At 40.2% G+C, this 20,382-nt stretch overlaps 1 protein-coding gene across 1 annotated transcript in view; it reads left to right on the top strand.

The window, feature by feature from the left end:
- The first annotated feature begins 372 nt into the window (after positions 1-372).
- F9 (coagulation factor IX) overlaps positions 373-20,382 on the top strand; it is a 51,035-nt gene continuing 31,025 nt past the window's right edge. Inside the window, exons 1-3 of the mRNA XM_075835900.1 lie at positions 373-486; positions 4,313-4,476; positions 15,117-15,141. Coding sequence (XP_075692015.1) covers positions 420-486; positions 4,313-4,476; positions 15,117-15,141 — 256 coding nt within the window. The 5' untranslated portion in view covers positions 373-419. The remainder of the gene's footprint in view (positions 487-4,312; positions 4,477-15,116; positions 15,142-20,382) is intronic.

The following is a 20,382-nucleotide window of genomic DNA, read 5'->3' as shown; positions in this document are numbered from 1 at the left end:
AATCGCATAGAACACCATATTATTTGATGTAACATTTATGACATTGTATGCTTGCATCTGAATATATTTAACAGATTAAAAGAAAATTCATAGGGTTTGCACATTGACAGCAAAAATTTTTGCTTTTATTTCAGACACTTCCGAATTATATGATAAATAGTGATATTCCTGTTTTGTAACATTATTACAATGTTTTATTTTTGTTACTGACATTCCTAATGCACCGCAACCTGCTTCGCTGATAACACAAGGTAAGTACAGCTGATGTTTTTTTTGTAAACATGTTTCACCTCCAAAATTGAAATTTCAGCTGCAAAACAAAGTAAACAGAGAGAGAGGGAAAGAACGTGGACTTCGGAATCATTGATCTTTTGCTAGCTCCAGACTAATTTGCCAGTAAGGCTCTTCAGAATCAGAAGATGGCATCTATTCCAAGCCTTCTCATTATTTTTCTCCTGGGATATTTCTGCAAAGCGGAAAAAGCAGGTTTGTTCACTTTAATTATATCACAATACTTTTTTTTGTTTTCCCTGATCAACCATATCTTGAAATGATGATATCTGGACAAATGATATTATGACCTAGCAGAGAGCTGAGCATTATAATGGTTTAATGTGGTCAAAATGTATTCAATATTTAATTCCAGGAAAAGCTGAATTTTCCATTTTCACATAATGTTCTGTACTAAAAAAAGCACTAAAAGTCAATCTAACCTTGCTCTAAGCACATCATCATAGTTATACTGTATGTAGGTGTGTGATTCTGCTGGTGTTTGTGTGACTGAGAGGTTCTACTCTATTCAGAGAAGAGATAGTGACAGTGTATGACATGAAACAAGTATGGCAGCTATTATCTATGTGTGTATTGGTTGACTAGAATGTGGATTCTTGAATTGGGAAAAATAAAACAGTATCTGCTAGTCTTTTCCTATGCACCAGGTTTGATAAATCTCCCCCATCATCTTTACTGAGTAAGGCCCCATGCACACATCCATGCCCGTAATCACAGCCCACGATTTCGATCACAAAGTATAGGAGCACGGCCTGTAAAATACGAAAAATAGGACGTGCTCCATAATTTCCGGCACGGTTCTACGGCTCGGACACCCATCCGTAGCACTACGGAAAGTTGTCTGCAACCAATAGAACTGTAGTACGGTCCGCGGTTTTACGGTAGTGTGCATGGGGCCTAAGGCTCCATGCACACGACAGTATTTTTCATCAGTAATTACGGACCCGTTCATTTCTATTGGCCATGGACACCTTTCAGTATTTTTACTGATGGGTGTCCGTGCTGAAAAAATTATAGAACCTGTCCTATTCTTTTCAGTAATAAGGCAAGGACTCTCCCATAAAAGTCTATGGGAGCTTCCGTAAATACAGATGCTGATGACATCATTTGCATTCTCTCTCTTTTTTACGGATCCGTATATACGGATACAATACGGACCATATTTACGGATAGATGAAAATACGGTCGTGTGCATGGGGCCTCAGGATCCTTTTACACCGGCCATGAAATCAGTAATGTATGTGGATGAGCGATTGTTACTGCGATCGCTCGTCTACATATATTTCCATCATGTCGGTGCAACATCTCCCTGTTTACACAGAGAGATGTGCTGCCGACAACGATAATTTTTTGTGCTGCATATACGATCAGTCCATGAATTAGCGTTTGCTCGGTCATCGACTGATCGTTGCCCTGTTATACAGGGCAATGATCTTGAACGAGCATTTATTTGTTTGCCCGATCGTCGGCCCATGTAAAAGGGCCTTAACAGTGTTCGGATAAGGTGTTGTGACACCCCAACAGATTCCAGCTCTCAAGGCTTCCAGAAATAAATACAGAATAATTAAATAATAGAATCTTGCCAGTTTTAATATGTGTTTGCATTAACCTACATAGAAGATTGGGGACTCCTAGGAAAGAGCAAAATGGGCTTCCCATTATAGTGCAAAGTTTTTCCACCCAGAACAAAAGGGCTTTGTGTTTTATTTCCCCCTTCATGCCCTTTTCAAGATGCTTGGACCAATGCCCCACTTGTTTGTTTGCTAGCAATGCAGTTCCTTTGGAGACCGGAGTCCTGTACAGGTTCTTGCCACCCAGTAGCAAATGGTATGAGACCAACCAGGGAGGGTCCCCACTCTCAAAGACCCGGTCTGCTTCTATGGTGTGTGCTTGTTTTAATGGAATTATTCTTGAGGAAAATCCACTACAGAGATGGATAAATATCTAAGAAGGAAATACACTCTCTGTGGAACCGGAAAGAACAAGACGTTCTATTTTTTCTGGGAGAGTTGCCTGATGTACTGACCAAGAGAGACCCTTTAGGTTGCAGGGGTCATCCATGTTGTTTGTAGGTTATCCAGCGGCTGTCAGGAACAGAGTGAACACATATATCTTGTGTTGTTATTTCAAAGCTAGGAAAATAATTGTATTCGGTCTTGGCAAGTGTCTCTTCTACATAATCTCAAGCTGGCCCGGAGAGCACATTGTGTATGCATGGTTTGTGGAGGTGATTTGTCTGACTTTATAGAATTTTTTTTAGAACATCTACAATTCTAGACACTGGTTTAAGCTATGCTCGGCCTGCATGTACATGTCATATTGGTTCTCACAAAGTTAAAATTAGGTTACAAAAAATCTGCCAATCGGTCTATACAATAGTATATTCCAGGGAGAGAACTTATTTCTCAGTGCTCACTGACAAGACGGCAAGGAGAGTAACCATAACAATTTATGGAACTCATAGCTGCTTCATGGGCACCTCAGTAGTTCTGTCCATGGTTACAATCCTTCTGTCTTCTGCATTCTCTGTCTTCAGGCCAGGAAGAAATATATGGCAGGAAGACAGCACTTTCCATACAAGTCTATGGGAGCTAGAGAAATGATGCTTGGAGTAAAAGGCAGGAGTAAGGACAGAAGAGAGATTTGTGCTGTTGATTTTTTTTTATAGCTCAGAAAGGATTATCTACACTGATACAATGTAACACACTGCTGCTGTGTGAAGTTGTACTAGATCTGCATGGGTTTTCAGCCCCTAAATGCAAACAAGAATATTTCCATTATAAGATGAATAAACTTTATTTACATAGGATTGGAACCCATTTAAGACATTGCAGTGCTTTAGTTTTCTTTGCATTAAGGCAACATACTTTGTGTCAGACTGGCCCGCTACAGTGCCAGAGGATTCTCCAGTGGGTCCATGCTCTGACACAATTATGGTGCCTAAAGTTCCAGCAGAAAATAACCCCATTTGAAGCTGACTTTGGACTGTTACAGTTCTTACTAGGAAATGGATGCTTTAACCGCAATTGAGTTAAAGCTGGATAAGCTGAGGAATCTAAGGAATCTCCCCGTTCTTCACCCTAGAACCACTGTAAGGAGGTATGGTCTTTCCCAGTCAGATTCCCAGGCCATGGTCCACAGAGTAGTCGCCAATTGGCAGTGATTTTGCTATAGGACTCGTAGAAATGATGCACAATCAAGAATAAAGCCAGGAGTCCTCACTGGGAGAGCAGGCAGGATGTGAAAAGCCGGAGAAGCAGATGAACATTTAACCAGAATACGGCCAGGAGTCAAGCCCATTAGAATATTGTACCAGAAGACCAATTTAAAGAAACAAGATGAATGTAAAAACCAGAGGCAAGGCTAAGGTCAGGGTCAAAATACAAGGTAACAAGCTACAGATAATGTATCTTATACACAGAAAAGGGTACCCAGGTGGATTTGCTTTTAAAGCTGCCGCAAGACATCATCTGAGCGGGCTGGTCTTAATGAGAACCTGATGCTGCTGTGTGCCGAGAGCCAGCGGCCACAAGCAGTAGAGCGTCACTGGATCGGGTGAGGGGACTAAACATGGAACCAGTCACTTGTCGCTAGGGTGTATTTCTTATGTGTTCACTCTCAAATAACCTATTGGACCTTATTGATGATATGTTCTGTGTGTGCAATCATAACAACAAAGTTTACAATGCAATTAAAAGTGGACGTAATCATGTTCTGTATAGATAAAGGGTCTGAGGAACCCTGGACTGACAGTAAACATACTCCATTGCATCATTGTGAAACAGACCACTTCACACAGATTAGTCATTCACCTGTTTCTATTGTGGAGTACAAAGCAAAACCATAAATATATAGTATATAATACTTATAAATAATATATAATACATAGATAAAAAAACATATAACAAAGCCATATCATTTCTCCGTTTTGTGTAAATAGTGAACCTACATAGTGTATACATTATATCGGATGTTTGCTACACAGATAGTTACATAAATTCTGTAAATGCTTTCTTGACAGTGTTCCTCTCCGATAAGTCTGCAAGCAGTGTACTCGTAAGACAAAAGAGATATAATAATGGTCGATTGGAAGAATTTGTTGCAGGCAATCTTGAACGAGAATGTATAGAGGAAAAGTGCAATTATGAAGAAGCAAGAGAAGTTTTTGAGAACGATGACAAAACTGTAAGCAAGATAGTGGTCATTATCATTACCATGAATGCACTGTAATTACCGAAAAATATAACTATGAAACTTTGGTTTGGGAGTAATATGTTGTCCAGCTGAGGCAGCTGAGGAAACCTATTAGAAGCTCTGACGGAGAGTATTATAATCCATTCACATCCGATTCATTTTAGAAAATTCCTAATTTCAAATGTGATGTATTTCACATTTCCATGAGGCCAGGGTGCCGATCTGGCCCGCCTCACATGTGGTCATCAATGAAGTGTAGCGGATAGCTAAATTTTTTTGTTGACTGCAAGAAATGGGTAAGCGGAAACTTTCCTTACATTATATCATTTGTAGGACACAATTAAAAAGCAATTTGATGGTGTCCTACATGCATTATTTGCATTATTGTGAAGTTCATCTTAGGCAGAGTCATGGGTTCATCCGGTTAAACTAATAAAATCTCTTGTATGAAAAGCAAAATCACATCATGTGTGAAAATGACTTATGTTATCTAATATCACATCCCCCTGGGATCAGTTCACTAAATGGGCCTAACATACTAAAGTCTCGTTTATGTGCACTTATTGCGTCAGGATGGTACAAAGGGTAACAGAGTTTTGATTGTTCTTCTAATCAGGACATGTCAAAAGGCATAGTCTTTGAGGGTTCATGAACTGGAACCCATAGTGAAACTTACTGCATTTCAATAGAGCCATGGCAATTGGTAATGCCCTATGACAATACTCAATGACATATCAACATTTGAAGTAGTTTGTTAAAAAAGTAAAGTGTCATTTATGGACTGGTTAATGTAGACTGATAACTAGAGGTAAGATTCGGTTTAGAGGGAAATTCTAGTGAAAGTTATAGTTTCCATTGTGAGTTGTCAACTGCTGTCATTGCTATCTCTGATAGGTTTCTGAATAGTAAAATATTGGATTGAATGTGGCTGGGCTATTTCATAGCAACAACCTAGGAATGCGCTGGGTGACAACGGAAAGTCTGCCTAGCCCTGTGCATGATTCCTGTCTTCTGGTGCAAAAATGTTGCCCTACATTCCCATCCCCTTTATGAAGTGGACTGGAGTTTGCTCATTGCCTATGACATGCATGTTTCTGCATGGGGCACAAAATACAGCTTTTCTGTGACTCTCCTGTGTCTTAGACCTAAATCTGTGGGTCTACAGCATCCTGCTCACAATTTTTAACAATCGGTATAATTATAGTGTCTGTTACATGTTATTATGCCAACAATCCCTTCCCGCATCATGACATAACTGTACGTTATAATAGGAGGGGTAGAGTATGGAGCACGTTAACGGGCTAAGCCAACTGCATACGCTGCAAGGGTCATCTATGTATTACAGCTGACACCTCGCTCCAACGTCGGCATCTGAGAATTTCAGCCGTTTTAAGAACTAAGATTTCCCAGTCAATAGCCCCTCTGTCATCCCATCGTAACATGATCGTGGGCTGCCGATAGTTGTCAGGGGACATGTTGTGTAAGGAGGTACTGGCTGTAGAGAGTGATCTTTAAAATCTACATGTCAGATAAAAGCTGGACAGTAGTTCGAGATTGCATGGGAGGAAAATAGAAAGCTATAATGTAGGGCTCGATAAAGTAGTGGAGGATATGATTTCAAGAGCAAGCGAAGAAAGGATCTTGATGGTATATTAAAGAGGCCCTTTCGGCTCTCCTAACATGTCTGGGTTAGTAAATACCTGTATTCCCCATGAAATAAGAAATCTGGAGCACATTATCATAGATCTGTGTTGGGTTGTTCCTCTGTTATATGCCCTGAAAAAAATATATGAATAAATTAACCCCTTAATGACCAGCCTATTTTAGACCTTAATGACCAAGCCATTTTTTATGTTTTTCCATCGTCTCATTCTAAGAGCTATAACTGTTATATTTTTGCGTCGACATAGCTGTATAAGGTCTTGTTTTTTGCGGGACAAGTTGTAATTTTTAATAGCACCATTTTGGGGTACATAGAATAAATTGATTAACTTTTATTAACTTTTTTTTGGGGGGGATAGAAAAAAAACGGCAATTTCGCCACACTTTTTTGCGTCCTAAATTTACACCGTTTATTGTGTGGTATAAATAACACAATAACTTTATTCAGTGAGTTGTTACTATTGCAACGATACCAAATTTAAATAGATTTTGTATGTTTTACTACTTTTACACAGTGAAAACCCTTTTATTTCAAAATTATTTGTTTTTGTGTCTCCATATTTGAAGAGCCGTAACTTTTTTAATTTTTCACCGATGCAGTTATATGAGGGCTTTTGTTTTGCGGAACAACTTTTAGTTTTTATCGGTACCATTTTGGAGTAGATGCGACTTTTTGATCACTTTTTATCCCATTTTTTTTTAAGGCAGGATTCAAAGAAAACAGCAATTTTTGCATTGTTTTTATTTTTACGACGTTCACCATGCGGGTAAATGATGTAATAACTTTATAGTTGGGGTCGTTACGGACGCGGCAATACCGAATATGTGTAACTTTTTTACTTTATTTTGTTTTTTATTAATAAACCAGTAAGGGGAAAATGTGTGTTTTTCATTATTTTTCACTTTTTTTTTCACATTTTCTTAAACTTTTTTTTCACTTTTTTACTAGTCGCACTAGGGACTTCATTATGCGATTATCGCATTTATAATACACTGCAAAACATCTGTATTGCAGTGTATTATGCCTGTCCATGTAAAACGGACAGGCATCTGATAGGTCATGCCAGAGGCATGATCTAGCAGGCATTTACTATAGACCCCCGACTGACATAGAAGACACAGACACTCGGTGATCTTATCACCTGGTGTCGGTGGGATGAGGGAGCTACCTCCCTCTCTCCAAAACACTCAGATGTGGCGCTCGCTATTGAGCGCCGCGTCTGTAGGGTTGAACGGGTGAGATCAATAATGATATTGATCTCACCCGTTTGAGCAGGGATGCCCCCAGCCCTCAGCTACCTCTGGTAGCTGATAGCAGGGAGATTTAATGGCTCCCTGCTTTGTTTATTTATTCTGATGCAGTGCCGTAAAAAGGCTATTGCATCGGAATAAAGCACGTTATTGGCCGCCGTAAAAACACTATGGGGCGGTCACTAACGGGTTAAAAACTGGGTGTTACCATTCCCCATATCAACAGGGCGTGTTCTTACGCAGTCTGACACTATACATTCAGTGCTGTCAGTGTCAGACTATCTAAGGACACACCTTATTGACAAGGGGAATGGTAACGCCAATTTCAATGGCTGCCTTGTAATACTAAGTATCCCCAGCAGAAGCCACTGTAGGGTAAATGTCTGCTCAGAAGCAGCTGCCCTATAATATGAACACATCCCCTCTTTTAAAGGAAGCAGGGTGATTGTCAGCGATCCCTTGGTGATCAGCTGATATTTCCAGCTGCTTCGTTTTAGAGATTGGTGGTGGTCTCAGTGCTCGGACCCCCACCAATCAAAACTTCTGACATGTCAATATGACATGTCAGAAGTTTGTTTAACGTTTAGCTACACTTTAAGTACTAGAAGTACAGGATATACATGTAATGTACGTACATAAAATCTGGTGTCTGGATAGACATACAGATGTCTGGAAAGGAATGGTCAGTATTGTCTTAGATTTTAGAGGCTCCTATCAGTTTCGCTGCTAATTGCTGCACTTTTTCTTCATTTCTGTGGTCAATTAAGCCTTGGGTTTAATTCTCTGTAAAGCATATCTAATTAAGACTTGCTGCGTCAAACCTAATGAAAATGCTGTTTTAGATCTGACACAAAAGCAACAGGACACAAGAAGAACACATTAGTAATTGGTATAAACAGTTTTATTTATGCAGCACATTTATTCTCTTACGTAATATACAATTTAATGTACGGTATGGTTTTCTACCAGATTCTGTTAATTTGTTTATTACATGAAAACTAATGTTCAGTTTTACTACAAGAGAAACACTTATTGGTTTAGGCCATTTTGATGTGTTTTGGTGGCGTCTTTCAAAGTTTATAGTGAAATATGAGAGAGCCTACCATATAATATATGATTGTGTGTGTGTGTGTTTTATATATATATTATATAGCAATATATTAAAACGCAGTATGCTGCTTTGGGTATGGTGTTTTTCTGTAATTTTTTTCCCCAGAGGCTTCTCTATAGAACTTTGAAAACGCATGTACAAAACTACACAAAATAGAATAATAATAATACGTATATACACGTATGTATATATCAATGTATGGTGTAAGTAGACAAGATGGACAGTATAGAATGAATAATTTATAGGGGTTATTTGATGTTTGTGTATTAATCATAGTTAGGGCCGGATGGCCATAGTTTAGATGATAGCCTGAGGAGGTAGGACAGACATGCGACATCTGGCGTCACATCTGCTGGTTGCTAGGCAGACGGAGCAGGAAGTGTGAGGGGATTTTGAATAGGCAGTTGGTGTCAGTTGGTCTGAGGAGAGGATAAGAAGCCATTTTTCTCTCAAGTAAGGCCCCATGCACACCAACGTAAAAACGGCCATAATTACGGGCCCATGGACTTCTGTTGACCACGGGTACCTTCCCGTTTGCTTACGGGAAGGTGCCCGGGCCGTTGAAAAATATAGAACATGTCCTATTTCAGGTCGTAACTATGGCACGGGCAAGCCCATAGAAGTCTATGGGGCTCCCGTAATTACGGGTGGCTACGTGTGTGCACCCGTAATTACGGGAGAGTTGCTAGGTGACGTCAGGGGATAGTCACTGTCCAGGGTGTTGAAAGAGTTAAACAATCAGTGCGGGATAGAGAGAAGGGGCTGCAGTGATGGCACTTCACAAGGGAACGTCACACCAGTCCTATTCCAGGAATTATGGTGTAGGGTGGCATAATGTATGGTAGCCAGACCCCTCTAGTATTCATTTGAGGTACACAAACGGCTCGGCGTTGCATTGATTTGGTCATGGAACCAGTGGGACGGCCATTTATCCGAAGTGTCCCAGAAGCTGTTTTTCAAGAGGACAACGCCAGGCGGCATGATGCTCGTGCTACTGTGAGCTGCCTGCATGGCCTAAACGTGCTACTATGGCCTGCAACGTCTTCGGACTTGTCTTCCATCGAGCACATCTGGGATGTCATTGGTCGGCAACTGCAAAGGGAGCTTCCAGCAGCCAATCTTGCTGATTTGCGTATCCAAGTGCATTCAGCGTGGCATAACATTCCTCAGAGAACCATTAATAACCTCATCAATAGCATGCCAAGGCGTGTAAGTGCGTGTATTTCTGCTTGTGGTGCTTATACTTTATACTAAATAAATCAAGATGTTTGGAATATTTTGTTTCCATTTTTTTATCATTTGCATATCATTAACATGTCTATCGATCCTGTGATTTACACAATTTCAAAACTTTTCCTTCTTGTTGTTGCAATTTCAGTGTTGAGCAGCGTATGTCTTCTAACAAGGCTTTGAAGTCCATTTCCGTTTTCAAAACAAATGAACACAGAGCAAATAAAATGTTGCACTTAAAGTAGTTCTCTGCTCTGGACAATCCCTACTTGTTAGAAGGGTCCCTTTACAATAAGCTGATCACAACATGTCCCCCTGCTGGGACCCACAGAAATCAGCTGTAATCTATGGGGAAACCTGGCCGTAAATGTTTGATTTTCCTACAGCGCCACCACAGGGGAAATTAACCATTACACAGTTCCTACTGAAAATAATAGGATGTCTGTGTAATGCAGGACATGTCTTATAGAGCAAGAGACACTCTTTATTACTGTTCTCCACTGGCCAAGAGATGACGATCATGAATAGAGGACCTCCCTCTATTAACTCAGTTTCCTAACGGGGTGTATGAAAATGGGTTTTCTAAACTGCACAACTCATTTAAAGGGTTTGCCTAAAAGGTGTCAACCTTTATGAAATAGTGGAATAAAAAAAACATCTAACTATACTAACTCTAAAATTTCACTCCTGTTCCTAGTTGCCTCTCTAGCCCCTGTCGGCTTATTTATATACATAGTGACATTCATTGAATCAATAATAAACAGGCTAGACAAGGGCCAGAGCAGATTTTTTTATATCACTGATAGTCTAAAGGCCCTTTTATATGGGCCAATGATCAGGCAAACGAGCGTTCATATGAACGCTCGTTCATGATCATTGCCGTGTGTAAACAGAGCGACGATCAGCCGTTGAACAAGCAAATGCTCGTTCATCGGCTGATCATATAGTTTATGCAGCAGAAAATACTGTTAGGTCCAAAATTATTTGGACAGTGACACAATCTTCATGATTTGGGCTCTGCACTCCACCACATTGGATTTGAAACAACTGAGATGCAATTGAAGTGTAGACTTTTGGGTTTAATTCAAGCGGTTGGACAAAAATATCCTCTGAAACGTTTCGGAATTGCAACCATTTTTCTACACAGCCTCCTAATTTCAGGGGCTCAAAAGTAATTGGACAAATTAACAATATCATAAATAAAATGTATTTTTTTTAAATACTTTGTATAGAATCCTTTGCAGGCAATGACTGCCTGAAGTCTGGAACCCATGGACATCACCAGACGATGGGTTTCCTCCTTTATGAAGCTTTGCCAGGCCTTTACTGCAGCGTCTTCAGTTGTTGCTTGTTTGTGGGTCTTTCTGCCTTAAGTTTTGTCTTAAGCAAGTGAAATGCAGCTTGATCGGGTTGAGATCTGGTGATTCACTTGGCCATTACAAAATATTCCACTTCTTTGCCTTAAACTCCTGGGTTGCTTTCGCAGTATGTTTTGGGTCATTGTCCATCTGTCCTGTGAAGTGACGTCCAATCAACCTTGTTGCATTTGGTTGAATCTGAGCAGAAAGTATATCCCTGATCACTTCAGAATTCATCCGGCTGCTTCTATCTTCAGTCACATCTTCAATAAACACTAGTGACCCAGTGCTTTTGGTAGCCATGCATGCCCATGCCATCACACTGCCTCCATCATGTTTTACAGAAGATGTGGTGTGCTTTGGATCATGAGCCGTTCTAAGCCTTCTCCATACTTTTTTCCTCCCATCATTCTGGTACAGGTTGATCTTTGTTTCATCTGTCCAAAGAATGCTGTTCCAGAACTGGGCTAGCTTCTTTACATGTTGTTTGGTGAAGTCTAATCTGGCCTTTCTATTTTTGAGGCTGATTGATAGTTTTCTCCTTGTGGTGAACCCTCTGTATTTGCTCTCATGAAGTCTTCTCTTCATGGTAGACTTAGATACTGATACACTTATTTCCAGGAGAGTGTTCTTCACTTGGGTAGATGTTGTGAATGGGGTTTTTCTTCACCATGGAAAGGATTCTGCGATCATCCACCACTGTTATCTTCCGTGGGCGTCCAGGCCTTTTGGAGTTCACGATGTCACCAGTGCGCTCTTTTTTTTCCAAGACTGTACCAAACCATTGATTTGGCCACTCCTAACATTTGTACTTTCTCTCTGATGGATTTCATCACTTTTTTCAGGCTAAAGATGCATTGAGAGCTCCTTTGACCTCATGTTGTAGGTTCACAGCAACAGCTTCCAAATGCAAATGCCACACCTGGAACTACCACCAGACCTTTTACCTGCTTAATTGGTGATGGATTAATGAGGGAAAATAGCCCATGCAAGCTTTTGAGATTTTTGTCCAATTACCTTTGGTCCCTTGAAAAAGAGGCAGTTACATATTAAAGAGCTGTAATTTCTAAACCCTTCCTCAAATTAGGATGTGAATACCCTCAAATTAAAGCTGAGAGTCTGCACTTTAAACCCATATTGATTATATAACTGTATATTCAATATGTTTTGGTAAAGAGCTAAAATGCCAAAACTTGTGTCACTGTCCAAATAATTCTGGACCTAACTGTATATGTGTAAACAGGGAGATCTGCTGCCGACATGATAGTAATGTATAGGAATGCGCAATCGTAGTAACGATTGCTCATTCCTATATATTACTGATTATAGCTCCTTGTCAAAGGAGCAAACGAGTGCCGATCATCGAGCTGCCTCCTTGATCGGCGCTCGGTGTTGCTGCCAAAATTGGCCAGTGGTGAAAGGACTCTAAGACTGTGCTTTCTCTTACTCAAGTGTAAGAAAGAGAAAAAAAATCCATTATGTAAATTCACATTAAAAAATGCAGAGTGCAGTATACTACAAGCTCTCTGCAGTTAGAAAGGGGCTCCAGACATTGCCTAACCCTCGGAGGAGGCCCTGCAAATGTCAAGCACTAATGCCAACCTTCCTTTATTGAAACTTAGTGACTGACAAAGAATCATTCAAGACCTTTGCCCTGCCTCTGCAGCCCAAAGCACGCTAACATCACAGCGGGGTAAAAGAACTGGCCTTGTTGCTTAAAGTAACCATAGTGCAGCATTTATATTCCCTGAGCAGTTTAAGGAATAAAAGCCGCACAGTGATTGTTTCACTATGGGCAACAAGGCCAAGTTTTCTGTCAGACAATTAGATAAATGTGACACACTATTTTGCAATCTGAGTCTCACATTTTTTTAGCGGGTCACAATATTAGTGGAATGTGTTTGGTACACAATGGAATCATGCTGCACTGGGCTCATTCACATACAGTGAGGGAAATAAGTATTTGATCCCTTGCTGATTTTGTACGTTTGCCCACTGTCAAAGACATGAACAGTCTAGAATTTTTAGGCTAGGTTAATTTTACCAGTGAGAGATAGATTATATAAAAAATAAAAAAAAAATCACATTGTCAAAATTATATATATTTATTTGCATTGTGCACACAGAAATAAGTATTTGATCCCTTTGGCAAATAAGACTTAATACTTGGTGGCAAAGCCCTTGTTGGCAAGCACAGCAGTCAGACGTTTTTAGTAGTTGATGATGAGGTTTGCACACATGTTAGATGGAATTTTGGCCTACTCCTCTTTGCAGATCATCTGTAAATCATTAAGATTTCTAGGCTGTCGCTTGGCAACTCGGATCTTCAGCTCCCTCCATAAGTTTTCGATGGGATTAAGGTCTGGAGACTGGCTAACCCACTCCATGACCTTAATGTGCTTCTTTTTGAGCCACTCCTTTGTTGCCTTGGCTGTATGTTTCGGGTAATTGTCGTGCTGGAAGACCCAGCCACGAGCCATTATTAATGTCCTGGTGGAGGGAAGGAGGTTGTCACTCAGGATTTGACGGTACATGGCTCCATCCATTCTCCCATTGATGCGGTGAAGTAGTCCTGTGCCCTTAGCAGAGAAACACCCCAAAAACATAATGTTTCCACCTCCATACTTGACAGTGGGGACGGTGTTCTTTGGGTCATAGGCAGCATTTCTCTTCCTCCAAACACGGCGAGTTGAGTTAATGCCAAAGAGCTCAATTTTAGTCTCATCTGACCACAGCACCTTCTCCCAATCACTCTCAGAATCATCCAGATGTTCATTTGAAAACTTCAGACGGGCCTGTACATGTGCCTTCTTGAGCAGGGGGACCTTGCGGGCACTGCAGGATTTTAATCCATTACGGCGTAATGTGTTACCAATGGTTTTCTTGGTGACTGTGGTCCCAGCTGCCTTGAGATCATTAACAAGTTCCCCCCGTGTAGTTTTCGGCTGAGCTCTCACCTTCCTCAGGATCAAGGATACCCCACGAGGTGAGATTTTGCATGGAGCCCCAGATCGATGTCGATTGACAGTCATTTTGTATGCCTTCCATTTTCTTACTATTGCACCAATAGTTGTCTCCTTCTCACCCAGCGTCTTACTTATGGTTTTGTAGCCCATTCCAGCCTTGTGCAGGTCTATGATCTTGTTCCTGACATCCTTAGAAAGCTCTTTGGTCTTGCCCATGTTGTAGAGGTTAGAGTCAGACTGATTAATTGAGTCTGTGGACAGGAGTCTTTTATACAGGTGACCATGTAAGACAGCTGTCTTTAATGCAGGCACCAAGTTGATTTGGTACGTGTAACTGGTCTAGAGGAGGCTGAACTCTTAATGGTTGGTAGGGGATCAAATACTTATTTCTCTGTGCACAATGCAAATAAATATATTTCATTTTGACTATGTGATTTTCTTTTTTTTTTTTATATATATAATCTATCTCTCACTGGTAAAATTAACCTAGCCTAAAAATTCTAGACTGTTCATGACTTTGACAGTGGGCAAACTTACAAAATCAGCAAGGGATCAAATATTTATTTCCTCCACTGTATGTCCAGCCAGCCCTCCAGTCTTTTTTTCACTCTGGTGTAGTACAAAAGTGACAAAACATCCCATGGTTTCCTATTGGATCAGTTTTGTGTCCAGTGACATCAGTCTTGCCTCTGGATATCTCCCTCAGGTGGACAGAGAAAGGTACCATGGCTACAGACCGAAAAATTTTCATCAGTTATGTCCTGCTAAGGCAAAAAAAAAAACAACAGTCTGAACACAACTGTTATGTGTAAAACCACCCAAAAAAGTTGCAATCATTTGCATCTCTTTGTGGCCATTTCTTTGCTGTTTCATTAGGTTACACATGTTCTACAACTTACTACCTACATTCATATGAATGCAATCGTCACACAAATTCAAAATTTGCTATTGTACTGCCTATGTAACTTAGGCATATTTTTTTTTATTTAAAAATAATTTGGCATGTGCTACTCCATGAGTTTAACAAAATGTTCCCCTTTTTGTTCTCCTTAGATGGAATTTTGGAAGCAGTATGTTGGTAAGATATATATTTCTATACACATTTACACAGCTTTTTTTACTTCTGTAAAATATGGAATATTACGTCTTATAGATTGTATTCACATTAATACTGGCTTATTTGTTTTAATTATATCCATGCACAAGACACTGTAATTAAAATGTATATATGCAGCAAGAACCCAGCTGCTATAATGAGATAAAGGTTCTCAAACACTACAGGAGAGGTGAAGAACTCTGTTGCATGCTGATGGCTGAACCAGCTATTTATAACACAATGGAAGCTCGTTGGAAACTGATGGAAAGGAAGAATAGGGTGCTTGACCTACATAGACAGCAGACCTACAACACTTAACTGACCATCTACTTTACAATGCATTCTACAGGGGCAGCAGGTGGAACTAACCCAGAAAAAAAACATATGTATCTACTTTTCTTACTAAACACCTTGATAGGATATATCATCAATGTCCAATCAGGGACATAATAAAGTGCCATTGGCACAAGGAAAGTGCAGTGCCTTTTTGACTCATTTGAACCAATACTAGTCAATGGTCAACAATAACAGGGTAGGAGGAATCCTCCAGCTCCCCAAAAGAATGTCTTTAATCCAGACGGTGACGGCACACGGTAGCAAATATATAGAAGAACAAGAGAAAACTGATCCAGCGCCAAATTTTAAAAGGAAGCGAAGTTACAATTTTATTTAAAAAAAGGTTGTTTTAAAATTCCATAATACAGGGGTGGTTGGCAATAATAGTTGTACCTACGCATTTCGGACAACCCTCGTGTCCTTACTCATGGCATATCATAAGTGAAAAGGTGGCATCATGAAGTTTATATCCAGTCAATACAGGTGGAACGCAGTGCAACCTAGCAACAATGAAATGGAACGCAATCCAACTTCACAACACTCATGTTGTGCCGAAAGTCTAAGGGGGCATATATACCACGATAGTAAGTATGTAAAATATGAAAAAAAATTTAAAATAGCAAAAGATAATAGCTACATCGCCGTGTTTATATTTTAAACAACGACTCATGTTGAGCACGTTGTGCCTATATTTTTTGCTTGCATAGTTTTCCATTGTGACCGGATATAAGCATAGCGGTGATCAAATGGCCACACAAAAAAGAAGGGATGTGGCAATATGGAAAGGCTACTAAAAATGATCAGTGAAAAATCACATTAAAAACATTGAACATATATATTGGCCGGAAAGAAATTGACTACATACAATGTTACTAATACTAGAAAGAACACTTACTTTCCTTTTTATACCTGCGTTGTTTTGCTTTCATTAGTCAACAGACTATGATAAACTATTGGTGTGAGACTATTATTCATGACAGGAATAAATCAATACCTATGTTTATACCACGAACTTGGTCCCCAGTACCATTAGTTCTATTTGTACATTCAGAGAAAAAAAATAGTTCAACGGTTATTCATAAATTAAATCAATAATGGAACATAAGTTCTTTCCTGAAATTGAGACCCAATGGATGCCTGGTTTTGAGACCATAGATCCAAAAGGCCTCCCTGTCAAGCAAAATGTGTCTCAAATTACCCCCTCGGGCTGGGCTACTAACCCTTTCTATGGCATAAGTCCTAAATGTTTTGACTGACCTATCGTGATGTGCAAAAGAAGGATCTGGCTGCATTAGAAATATTGGTAATTGCGGGATTCCTAACATAACCAAGGTGTTCAAGTATCCTTGTTTTGAATTCTCTTATTGTGCAACCCACATACATCAAACTGCAATCCGTCGACTCAATGATATATATCACAAATTCACTATTGCAGTTGATTTATGTTTTTATAGGGAAATTCTTTAAACCTTCAGAATCATGAAAGGTTTTAGTAGGCTGAGAAAATCAGCATATTTTACAAGGGTTCGAGCCACATCTATAGAAGCCTCTATGGTGTAGCCATGTTGTTTTTGTCTCACAAGATGAGGATAAGGAAGGAGAGAGTGAATTACCTATCATCAACGCTCTGCGTGGTACCACCCGACAACCATGTTTTAAAATGGCTTCCAATTTATCATCCTCTATTAAAATAGGGACATATTTTAGTACAATATTTTTTATCTGTGCAAATTGGCTGCTATATTGTAAAACTAGTGTGTGTCTATCCGAACCCAAGGCAGGGTGCAGTTTTTGGTCAAACAATAGTTGGTTGCGGGATTTCGATGATACTATGGACTTGGCTCTATTCAAGGTCCAGTTTGCATAGCCCTGATTATGAAGCCTATGCCAAATTTGTTGTTGTTCTGTTTTAAACATGTGATCATTGCTGCAGTTTCTTCTTGCTCTGAACATTCCACCTACTGGGATGGAGGAAATTGTTTGCTTAGGATGGTTACTCTTTGCATGAAGAATAGTGTTTCCTGAGATGGGTTTCCCTAATGTTTTAGAGCAAACAATCTCTCCCTCTTTGCCCAATAATTCTAAATCTAGGAAACAAATAGTATTTTTGTTAAAGGTATATGTAAACCTAAGGTTACACTCGTTATCATTGAGATAGTCAACAAACCGATATGGCAGACACATCACCCTCCCATACAAATAGGAGGTCATCAATGTATCTGCCATACCAGTGAATGCTATGACTGAAAGTGTTGGCCACCGAGAAGATTGTGTACTCTTCCCACCATGCCATGATAAGGTTTGCCCATAAGAGTGAAAATTTCGCCCCCATTGACGCCCCTCTGAGCTGCAAAAAATATTGTCCGTCAAATTGGAAGTAATTGTGTGTCATGAGAAACACAAGTACCTCCAAAATATGACTGCAGCTCATGGCTTTAGGTACTGTATTGAAATAAATGGTGGCCCAGGGCTTTAAGGGCTACTGCATGTGGAATATTCGTGTATAGCAATATAACCTGACAACTTAGCCATGTATAATTTTTTGACCACGTTTTAAAAAAAAAATAAAAAAAAATAGAAGTAAAACATCACGTGTGTCCCGCAGATGACCTGGGGCCCTAAGTACAAGGGGCTGTAAAAGAGAGTATAACCACTCGGACAGCTTCTCAGTTAGAGACCCTATGCCAGACACTATGGGGCGCATAGGTGGGGGATTGACACCTTTATGTGTTTTGGGGATGGCATGCGTAATTGGGATAACATGGAATTCCACCAAAATATAATCTAGCTGTTTTTTTGGTAACAGACCTCCTGCTAGGCCTCCATTGAGTACATTTCTAAGGCTAGAATGGAAAACATTTTTCGGATTACAATCCAGGCATCTATAAGTATCAGTGTCTGTCAATAATTCCAAAATCTGAGTCCTGTACATATCCCTATCCATTATCGTAATGCTTTCCTCTTATCTGACATTTTAATTACAATATCTCGATTGTCACGCAAGGATTTTACTGCAGCATTATGTTGAGCAGGGACATTCCATTTAATCCTGCCCTGTTTGACATGTCAAATAATTCTCTCTCAATGGCAGATTGAAACATATTCATGGATTCAGTCCTTGATTTTATGGGGTAGAAACCAAGGTTCAGGGTTTTCACTTATGATATGCCATGAGTAAGGACACGAGCGTTGTCCGAAATGCATAGATACAACTATTATTGCAAACCACCCCTGTATTATGGAATTTTAAAACAACCTTTTTTTAAATAAAATTGGAACTTCACTTCATTTTAAAATTATTTGGCGCTGGATCACAGTTTTCTCTTGTTCTTCGAATGGTCAACAATGCATCCTGCAAAAAAAGCAGGACTAACAGGATCCAAAGGGGAATGATGCTAGTGATTTTGTTCTAGCAACTGGAAGGGATGAAATCTTCGTGATATACCATCAATGTCTTTAGCCAGACAAGCCATTTAAGCAACTGACTTGAGCAGTCAATTTACACATTAAATTTGTACAGCTTCAAAGTACGGTAATTTGTACAGCTCCATACTACGGAACCAAATGGGACTTTGTGTGCCACCACACTATGCTCTAATGGGGGCCATATGTACGGAACTATTCTCCCCTGGAAGCAATGCTACTTGTGGAGAAAATCTTTGTATATTCAGCATCCGATTATACAATGCACAATTGTTTCTCTGGTTGTTTTGACAGAGGGCGTATCTAAAGGCGCATGGGCTTAGGCCCCTCCCCCAACCGTCACTTACGATAAAACCAAAATAATATTTATCATTACACAATGATCTATACCTTTATGGTAAAACATAGTGATGCAAGTTAGTATGTGGCCATTGATTGGCTGCCGCAGCCACGTGCCATACAGCACAACAGGGCTTCATATTCAGCACATACACTGGGAGACATATGCCTGGCATATACTGTACACCTAACAAAGCAGCTAAAAGTAATGAGAACCCAGCCTTATATATGCTTAAGAAATACAGCTGACTTGGCTAATAGCACTGTAGGTGGGCCTTGTCCACGTAATAATTCCCTGATCACTTCATTTTTGTGAGGTGTGTTTAGCATGTACGCCAGGAAAGCTCCCAGCATACATGCTAAACGTGCAGATAAGTCTCCATTCACCTGAAGAAGGTCTAAAGAGTGTCATTTTAGCACCTGTCTGGCCTGTATACATCAGTATACCACAAAAAAAAGGCTGTAGAATAGTGCAGTAGATTATGCTATTCCATACAACGGAATCCAGTACAACGTATATTACGTGTTTTATACGTTGTTTTTTTATTTTTTCTAATAGGAGCCTATGGGTGTTTGGCCTCCGTTAAAAGGATACCTCTGGAAGCTCTAGTAGTGTCCATATATGGACAGTTGCCACTGGAGCTTTCCCGAGGGTAGTGCCGGCTCTAACCACATCTCGGTTCTCTGCTCAACAGCAACACGCCTGTATGTCCCATACATACCGTGACAAGTGCCTACCTTCCCTGCTCATCCATACTGTTCCCAGGGTCTTCTTCAATGCTCCTTCTCTGCGGCAAACACTGTTGCCTGTCCCACTGGACCGGGACCCTCTGCAGGTGAAGATCACTTCCCTGATAAACTGACAGCCACATTGCTTCACCCTGTACTCTGAAGTAGACATTCAAAGAAGCCAGAGTCTCCAGGACAGAGCATCAAGGTTCAGAGATGGAAAACTCTCTGAATCTCAATGATCTTTCCTGGGGACTTCAGCTGCTTTTGAAGGTCTGCACATCAGTTCATGCATATGCAGCTTCTGATAACCACCCGAGAAGCAGCCTGAAGAGACCCTTCCATCTAACTCCCTGCCTTAAGGGCTGTGGCTGTATGGGCGACTATGCAGGGACG

The sequence above is a fragment of the Rhinoderma darwinii genome, chromosome 8 (assembly GCF_050947455.1).
Source record: "Rhinoderma darwinii isolate aRhiDar2 chromosome 8, aRhiDar2.hap1, whole genome shotgun sequence".
Taxonomy (NCBI): Eukaryota; Metazoa; Chordata; class Amphibia; order Anura; family Rhinodermatidae; genus Rhinoderma; species Rhinoderma darwinii.
This window is presented reverse-complemented; position numbering and strand designations above follow the sequence as displayed.